The 9,017-nt window shown below is 48.0% G+C and overlaps 1 protein-coding gene across 1 annotated transcript; it reads right to left on the bottom strand.

The window, feature by feature from the left end:
* Positions 1 to 1,045: 1,045 nt before the first annotated feature.
* On the bottom strand, positions 1,046 to 8,472 carry LOC104274385 (serine/threonine-protein phosphatase 6 regulatory subunit 2-like; the record flags this gene model as incomplete). Its single annotated transcript, XM_009869998.1, has 6 exons — positions 1,046 to 1,161; positions 4,170 to 4,234; positions 4,820 to 5,023; positions 5,746 to 5,898; positions 6,534 to 6,660; positions 8,359 to 8,472. Coding segments are annotated over 6 exons (779 nt in total), but the record flags the coding sequence as incomplete, so codon positions are not given.
* Between the last annotated feature and the right edge of the window lie 545 nt (positions 8,473 to 9,017).

Below are 9,017 nucleotides of genomic sequence, written 5' to 3'. Positions count from 1 at the left end.
GAAAAGGAGAAGAGCAGAGGAAAAGGAGAAGGAAAGGGGAAAGGAAGAAGAAAAGTGGAAAAGGAGAAGAAAAGAGGAAAAGGAGAAGAAAAGAAGAAAAGGAGAAGAAAAGAAGAAAAGGAGAAGAAAAGAGAAACCCGCCGCTGCAGCGGCGTTCCCTCACCGCTGACGCTCCGTCGCCAAGCCAGGGGCGCGTTCCCAGCCCTGCCTGCACCACAGCTCCAAGACGTGGCACCAGCCCTGCCTGCACCACAGCTCCAAGACGCGGCACCGCACGGGCACTACGGACAAAGGTACCCTCGCGCCAGCCAGAGCCAGGACAGCACGACAACGGAGAGAAATCACCGTGACTCGTGAGGCTTTCAGTCTTGACTAGAATATTTAAAACTTCTCAACTTCCGTGCAGGTACGACAACACAGCGAGTTTCTCTGTCGTCACTTGGTACGTCCATGAGAAGCCAGAAACGGAAACTCAGGTCGTACCTGTGCTCATTGTTTCCCTTAGTAGGTGCAGATGGAAAAATCTTATTTCCTCTCACACAAAAAGGTCAGATAGAAGTAGTTGTCAAAATAAAGTCCGATGAAGAGACGATGGACAAAGCCTGGCGACACGAATATCTCCAACAAAACAGAGATGTGGGGCCTCTGCGATCTCTCTTCCTCCCAGGCAGGTGTAAGAATAAGGAAATATAGAAACACCACTTGGAACCATCACCCTTAGGATGCTGTGAATAAGCACCACAAATGTACACATAAATCCAGGAGCGAAGAAGCATTCTTTAGCACAAAAAGGATTCCTCCTTCACTCTCTGGTTCCAAAATAAAACCTCCGACAACTTCAGCGTAATTGCACGAAAACCAAATTGGGTTTTGGCAGTTTTCTGAGTTACGGGAAGCTGCGACATTTAACTGGAAATTCTTCTCGTTATAAAAGGGACCGTCACAAAACACATGTAATGAAAGTCTTTCCAAAAGGCCTGCGAGAGTGATTTAATCAAGGGGGGAGAATCCAACTAAGAAAAGGACCGGCGAAAGGAGCACGTACCTTTAATGAACTCACTGATCTGGGTCTGCATGGGGCCCTTCTCCATGTTCTGCACCACGGCGTTGGCTATCCGCGTGAGGTGGCCCATGTTGCCTCGCCTCATCCCTCCCTCTGCCCTGCAAAGGGAGAAGAGCCGGTAGCAAAGGAACCGCAGGGTCGCCCCCAGCACCCGGTGAGAGCCCAGGACACGTCCCCCCATGTGGGGTGAGCGACGCGGCAGAGGAGCAGCAGGAGTGGCCCTTGCTCACGCAGACAGGCAAGGGCTGAGCTCACGAACCCTTCTGCCTTTTGTTGGGTCTTAGAGGGAAGAGATCACCCATCTAGTTCAGGACACACTAAGTAAAATTTAAAAAAAAAAGAAAAGGAAGAAAAAAAAAAAGGAAGCTATTCAGTTCCACTGAGTGATTGCTGCAGAAATAAATAATCTGATTATCATTTCCACTAAAGAAAACTCGCAGCAATAAGAATTTACATCATTACTACTGAAAAAGCCTTGGAGTTTTACTTGCAGCTGAAGTATTAAGCAGATCAAGTCAAAAGAACAAAAGACACTCATCTGCACTGACTGGATTTCTCCCTTAAAACAAAACCAGAAGCAGCTAAGACCAAGTCCGAGCAGCCTCCACGTCACTCTTCTTTGAATCTTCTTTGCTTCTCCCTCACCAGAGAGCGAAGAAGCAACCTAAAAATCAGGCAGGAGGAGCCTGACATAATTCTGCGTTTCTCAGTGGGCAAAGAAGGGCTGATGGGATTTGGGAAGCGAAAGGTAAAGCCCAGCTGCAGATTATTCCCGGGCAGGAATTTCCCAGAACCCCGGGCAGGAACAGCGTTTGTGCCTTGGAGCCGGCAGGGGCTGCAGAGAAGCCCAGACAAGCTCTCACATACAATTATTGCTTCTACCTGCACGCACATCCCAGCTCTGCCATCAGATACAGAGATCCTTATTTCCTGATGGAGCACGAGGAGCGTGCAAGGCTGACTCAGGCCGCCACACTGAACAACAACAAACCCCCCACAAACAGGGTGACAAGAAGCTTCCACCTCCCGTTCCCAAGCGTCCGGCTGAAAACCAGAGGTTTCTCTCCCAGGTGATGGCAGAGAAAATGCGTAATCACAGGATTGCCCAGCCTGGAAAAGACCTTGAAGATCACTGAGGCCAACAATTAACTAATACAAGTTTTCATTTTCCCTCGGGAGGGAGGAAGGCAGTAAGTAGATCAGGGTTAATAAAACAGTTAAAATTTATTTTAATTTTTTAATGACCCTCACAGCCCCTGACAAGTGTCAGCATCACCTCCCGAATGGCTGAAAAGGACGGATGAGTTTACACGGACATTATCTCAGGCTTTCCCTCACGATGGAGCTCAACACACGCGGTGAGGAGACCAGACGACTTGGGAGAAAAATACGTCTTGTCCTTCCGCCTGCTCCTGCACCAAAACACCGAGCACAGAGCCGGCACAAACTCTGGGGGCACCCACGCCCTTTAATGAGGGCAGCAAGTCTAACCCAAACGCAGGGTTTAGAACCGCTCGAATTAAACGAATGCCTGAAAACGAGTTCCCAGCGCTGAGCTCCAGCCTTTTGCAGCAATTCCTTCTGTGCCTCAAACCACCCGGAACCACAGAATCCTTTGGGTTGGGAAAGACCTTTGAGATCATCGAGTCCACCCGTTACCCCAGCGCTGCAGCCCCACCAGTGACCACGTCCCCGGGCACCACAGCCACCCAGCTTTTCCATCCCTCCAGGGGTGGAAATTTTTCCCAATTTCCAACCCAAAGCTCCCCTGGGGCAGCTTGAGGCCGATTCCTCTCGTCCCATCGCTTGTTCCTTGGGAGAAGAGACCGACCCCCTCCTGCCAGGGAGCGTGCCTCAGCAAACTGCTGTTCCCCACAAAGTCCCACTGACAACCACACTGACTTTATTCCAAATTCTAATCACCCAGGCAGATTAAATGGGCTGCGGGATTACGTGGGTTACCTAGAAATTAAATTCTAGCCGTTACCACGTTCTTCGTCAAAAGCACACGAACTAACTTTGGGAATCCAAGGAGAAATTCCATGCTCTAATGGCTAAATAGATTGCCATCACTTTTGCTGATGATTTTTAATCTCCAAGCTCCCAATCTGGGATCTCCAACCCCGGGGCTCCCAGTGCGGAACTCCAGCTCCTCACCGAATCCATGCAACAATCTTCAAAAAACTTCTTAAAACATGAGAGATACCTGTCCTTGACCCAGCTTTTTCTTTTTTTCTTGCCATTAAAATTCCTTCCAGTGTGGCGACAGGAACTGTTTGGCATTAAATATAGATGAGCTCTAGTTTCTATCCAATTTAATTAGGAAAACTCTTAAGCAGCAACCACAGATACTTGTTACCTACAAAACTGCGCGCAGTGATAGTTGCGCAATAAAACTATCAGCAAAATGTGTTATCAACAGCCTGGAGGGTTGCAAGGGAAGGAAAAACCAAACCAAAAAAGCAACTAAACCAACCAACCAAAAATAATCAAAGCAAAACCCAAGCCCTCAATTATGGCCTGACAGGAAGCCTCAAATCATTGCAGTGGGACTGCAAAGCTCTTCCCAGCCACAGAGAGCCCAAAATAGTGAGGGAGCACCGAAACATCGAGCTGGACAAAGGGACAGAAGCCCAGATCATATTTTCACTCTGTTATGTTTTAGGGTTTTTAATTATCTAGTTCTTAGAACCACTGCAATCAGCATGAAATCCAAGTGTTGCTTAAAGTAAAAAAAATCTAGAGGAAAAAATGTTTGTCCACCTCACTTTCCACACAGTTGCTCACTCTAGGGAGGATATAATTATGTAGTTAAAAAAAATTGGAGGAGAAGTTAATACGCTATCTCATTTCCTGGGAAGGTAAGAAAGAGGCACACTGTGTGTCTGGGTTGAGATATTACAAACCTATTTTAAAAAAAAAATGCTTTCAAATGACACCCCTATTTGGGGGATTCGCTTTCTAACGTCTAAACGATCCAAATTCCAAATCACAATCAAAATCCAAGCAATTTCAGGCACCATGAAATAGTAAATGATCCAAATAACCGAAAGAGTATTTCAAGGCAATGTTCTAGGGCTGCAGATCTCCAACAAGGGCCCCTTACTGTATTTTGTCATTGGCTTCCCAGGCGTCCAAGATCCTTTGCACCAGGCAGCACTTCTGGAACAGCTGGAGGGAAAAAAGAGAGAGAGGAAGAACATCTCAGAAGTTTGCCAAAGCAAGACTCGCGCCTCAGGCAGCCTGGGCTGAACCGGAGTTACTTCTGGCCAGTCCTTCGCTCCTACGGAACAAGAACCTAAAGTTCAGCACTTCTCTTCCCCAAGAGCTCAAGTTTCTTCCTTCTCAGTTTGTTTCTCCGAGGATGCAGGGAAAGGAGCGGTACCTACAAACACCTCCTGCCTCATGCAGGCATCAAAGAACATCGCTGACATTTCACAAACACCACCCAAGGCTCTCATCACGAGGGCCACGACGCAGCAGCTGAAATGCCGTTAGCTAGTTGTAGCTGCTACTTTTTTTGTGGAGTTTACGTGCACCTTGAATAAAAATAAAGTAGAGCGGATTCGCAAAGGCCATTAAATGTTTTGTAACTGGATGCTAAACCCAAGTGTACAACAGCAGATACTGACAGAACCAAGTTCTGCTTGGACAATTCTAAGTAAGTTCCAGGTTCCTGACGAGCTGGGTCTCGTTAACACACACGCAGAGTGAATCAATCAGTCTAAAATGCTCAGGTGACACAACCAGACTTACATGAGTAACCATTATATTCTCGGTGTTGTTTTCTGGCGTCTCCGAGCTCTCCGTGGCCACGTTTCCATTCAGCACCTCTTCTTTGCTTTCTAGGTCATTAGTAGTAGGTTTTCCCTCTTGCACAGAGTGAGAGAGAATAGCTGCTATGGACAATTCCACTTGGAAATGCAAAAAGTTATTCCACGTGTATTTAAAAAATAAGTCCTGGGGGGAAAAAAAAGAGAAAAGAATTCCCTCTAGATACATCTCCCTGTTCTTAACAATGGGATGGTGTTAGAGCACTGTCCAACGAGTTGTTCCATCAGCAATTCCTCTAAACCAGTTTTACCTACATGCCTCAGTATTCACTCACAGTCAGATGTGCGCTGTTTGCCCCGCTCTAATGTTTATTTGTCTATAAACTGAGCAAACTGGGAATGCTCTCGCACAGAGCTGGGGCTCACAGCACAGACACACCGCCAAAAACACGTTACCTGTTCTGTGGCTGAATTAATCATTAAGAAAAATATTAACTAAATAATTTCCAAGTTGGAAAGAATTTTCTGAAAGATTGCCCAGGTTATAGTGGCCGTTTTCAGAACATGTCCCTGCCCACAGGCAGGCAGAAAGATCAGCTCTCGGAACACACACGACCCCCCCAAGCCTCCTTTGCAAGCAGACTGTCCTGCGCACACGCTGCTAAACTGCTGCGACCACAAATTTGTAGTGCGAGGTTCAGTTCAAAATACTGAGCAACCGTATTTGTATCCCAAAAGCTATTCTGAGGATGGATGCTCCTGCTTTCAGCAGATGAAAAAAAAATAATGAGACGCCGGCACACCTGAAGCAAAGTACCTTGCACTGAAGAGATGTCGAGGTACAGCAGAACTGTTCCGAGAGCAAAGTCATTCCCCCCTCCCCGTTCAGTGCCACAGCGTGTTACTCACAAGTAATAAATTCATGGTACTGAGTCTGCATAGTTCCTGATTAATACTGGGAGTGTTGGTGTGAAGCAGAGCAGCTATCAGACGAGATCCATGAAGACGAGCGTTTCCCAGCGGCTCCTCCAAGACCCCAATCGTGGTCAGGATTGCTGTTTTCTATCAGAGAAACAAAGAGCGAGGAAGATCAATGTTTCCTCGAGTGTACGTGCACAACGACTAAACACAACCAGTTCATTTCATTAATATTGCCGGTTAGCTCAGTCGGCTGAGCGTGGTGCTGATAACACCCAGGCCGCGAGTTCAATCCCCGCTCGGTCCCCATGTGTTGCCTGATCTGGTTGGGAGGCGCCTCTGCCCATGACAGGGCGTTGGGATTAAATGATCCCTGAGGTCCCTTCCAGCCTGGGCCAGTCTAGGATTCTCTCCAGGTAAACCTAAACCATGTTCCCAGAGCAGGCAGTATCCCGGGGCCACTGTGAGACTTGTACTTCCAAAAGTGAAGCTTAACATCAAACCGGCCACTCACTGCAAGTTCCCTTCTCGCCATCCCTTAATCATCCGTACCCAAGCCACCAGTCCCAGCGTATCTCTGCTGCGTGGTTTGACTCAGAGGGCTGTCAGAATTCCGACTGCCCCAGCACCTGAATTATCAACTTTAAGAGCAATTTATTTTTTCACAAGCCGTTTGCCTGTTTCAGCATACGGCACTTCCAGAGACAGCCAGGAAGGCTGCGTACAAGGAAAGGAAAAAGGTCGGGAGCTCTCTGCACCCCAGAAAGGCTTCTCCCTACCTTGGGAGGGCTGAGCAGCAGCTGGTGGAAGTCCTTTAGCCTTGGTTCAATCCCATGTAAGATGCTGCTATTGACAGTGTAAGACCTTTCAAATCCCTGAGTGTATGAGTCCATCAGTCCTTCCACTCTGTAAAGAAAGGCACAGCAGGTCAGATTCGACAAAAACTCCAACGGTCTCCAGTTGCACTGTCCACGTGGGTCATTTTCCCTTGAAAAAATAACCATGAGTACTAAAAGTAGTGATTTGCAGCTACCGAATACATTTCTATAACTACATTATTATTAATATATGATTTCCACGATGATGTTCATATGATCAAAACTGTGAGATGAGCGGGAAGACAGGGCATAGGGCAGAGCTGCCAAAGGCAAATTACCCAAGTGCTTCCTGGTCTTAAAACTTCCCAAACATTTGAAAAGCAAATTACATCAGCAAGAGTTAACTATAAACATTGGTTAAAAACCATAAACCTGCCACAAGTGTTCTGAAAGATGTACATAAACTGCCTGAGTGATGAAAATCTTGAGCAGGCATGCAGCCAAGCTTGTCATCGCGCCTCTCCACGGCCAGGCTGGATGAGCACTGTCCCCAGGCCCTGCCAGCAGCACCTCGTGCTGGAATCACCCCATCAGTCAGGCTGGAAAAGATCCCTGGGATCACTGAGTCCAACCACTGATCCTATTCTGCAAAGCTCACCCCTAAACCATCTCCCCAGCCCCACATCTCAACGGCCTTTAAACACCTCCAGGGGTGGGGACTCAACCCCCTCCCTGGGCAGCCTCTGCCAAGCTCTGACCACTCTTTCTGTGGAAAAATCTTTCCTCCTGCCCAGGGTGACCCTGCCCTGTTGCAGTTTGCAGCCGTTCCCTCTGGTTCTATCGCTCCTTCCCCGTGAGAAGAGACCAGCCCCAACCTCTCCACAACGTCCTGTCAGGCAGTTGCAGCGGCATGAGGGCCTCCTCTGCTTCAAACTCAACAGCCCCAGCTCCTTCAGTCGCTCTTCATCAGATTTATTCTTCATAAGATTTATTCTTTGTTGCCCTCCCCTGCACTCACTCCAGCCCCTCGAGATCTCTCTTGGGTTGAGGTGCCCAAAGCTGGACACGACACTCCAGGTGTGGCCATGGAATAAAAGAACCACTCCCATTTCAACAGGGAAATGTAATTCCAGCCAGGCAGGAACGGGCTAGATAGGAACCCCTCAGCCTCCAACTCACAAATCTTCAGAGATCCTGGGCACACAGCACAGCAGCATTTCCACTTCTCATTTTAACTGCACATGATTTTGTGGCCAGAGACTTTTTAGTGCAGTGCCAGCATCTGTCCCACTCTCTGGCACCTCTTCCTAATCCTCCGTTATCTCCTTCACTCTTCTTTATTTTCTCCTTTTCTAAAAATTGAGATTTTTAGTGCCTCCCTTCCTCCCCAGAGCTCTATTTTACCTTTTCTCTCTTCTACCTCCACCAAAAAAAAAATAAAAATGGTGGACATAACGGTAAAAAAACAGAATTAAAACTATACAGCCCTCCCCCCAGAGGCACAGCCCTTGGCACAGAGCACGCACGAAGCACCGTACCCACCTCACCGCAGGATCCCCGCGACCACAGACAAGATTTTGTGACACGTACAAGAGAAGCAGAAGAGCCCAGAGAGGGGCCTCGCTGTCAGCTGGTGCCTCTGCCACGAGGTCCAGCTACAGCGGCAAAAACCCCCAAACGGCTCTTGTTTCATCACGCCAGGCCCCAACATCTCCTCTTGTGCCTAAATGATACTGGATCGGAGTTCCTAAAACTGTTCTTGCCAGGGCAGAAAGGGGTGTCTTACCCAGAGCGCCTCGTCTCCAGCAACGTCAGAAGAACTTGTGTTCCGTTCACTATGCAATTTTCGGTCTGTTCTCCATCAAACATGTTCTTCAGGAGCTGCTCCACACATTCCTGCCTGTTGATCAACACACACGTTAGCAGCGCAGGAATCAGAAGTATTCGGCAGTTGCTTTATTGCAAAATAGCTCTTCTAGGTCTCTGGGAAAAGGCTGCACTTTCTCTTTTTTCTTTTTTTTTGAGAAAGAATAGACATTCCCCTCTAAAGTCTCAAGACAAGAATAGTTCTACACCAGGTTTCTGGACTTCCTTACGCACCACTAAGGCAAGACCTTAAAAACCACCTGGACCCCAAACCAAATTGCTGTTCTCTTACCAACAGGATCAGCTGCACGTCAAGCCAAGTGTTAACCCAGTCAGCTGAACTCAGTAAGAACAGGGAGCTGGGAGCTGCTGGTCTGAAACTACCCATCAGAATTGCAGAGGACAGACAACAGACAGAGGAAGCTGCCCCTTATTTAACGGGACCTGGGAACTGGAAATCGAGGTGCGAATCCTAAATAACGTGCACATTTTCAGCAGAGAATCACAGAATGGTTTGGGTTGGAAGGGACCTCAAAGATCATCGGGTCCCGGACCCTGCCACCGCAGGGGGCTTCCCCC

The sequence above is a fragment of the Apaloderma vittatum genome, unplaced genomic scaffold, assembly GCF_000703405.1.
Source record: "Apaloderma vittatum isolate BGI_N311 unplaced genomic scaffold, ASM70340v1 scaffold12505, whole genome shotgun sequence".
Classification (NCBI taxonomy): domain Eukaryota; kingdom Metazoa; phylum Chordata; class Aves; order Trogoniformes; family Trogonidae; genus Apaloderma; species Apaloderma vittatum.
The sequence above is the reverse complement of the archived record's forward strand: the minus strand, read 5'-3'. Positions and strand labels throughout refer to the sequence as shown.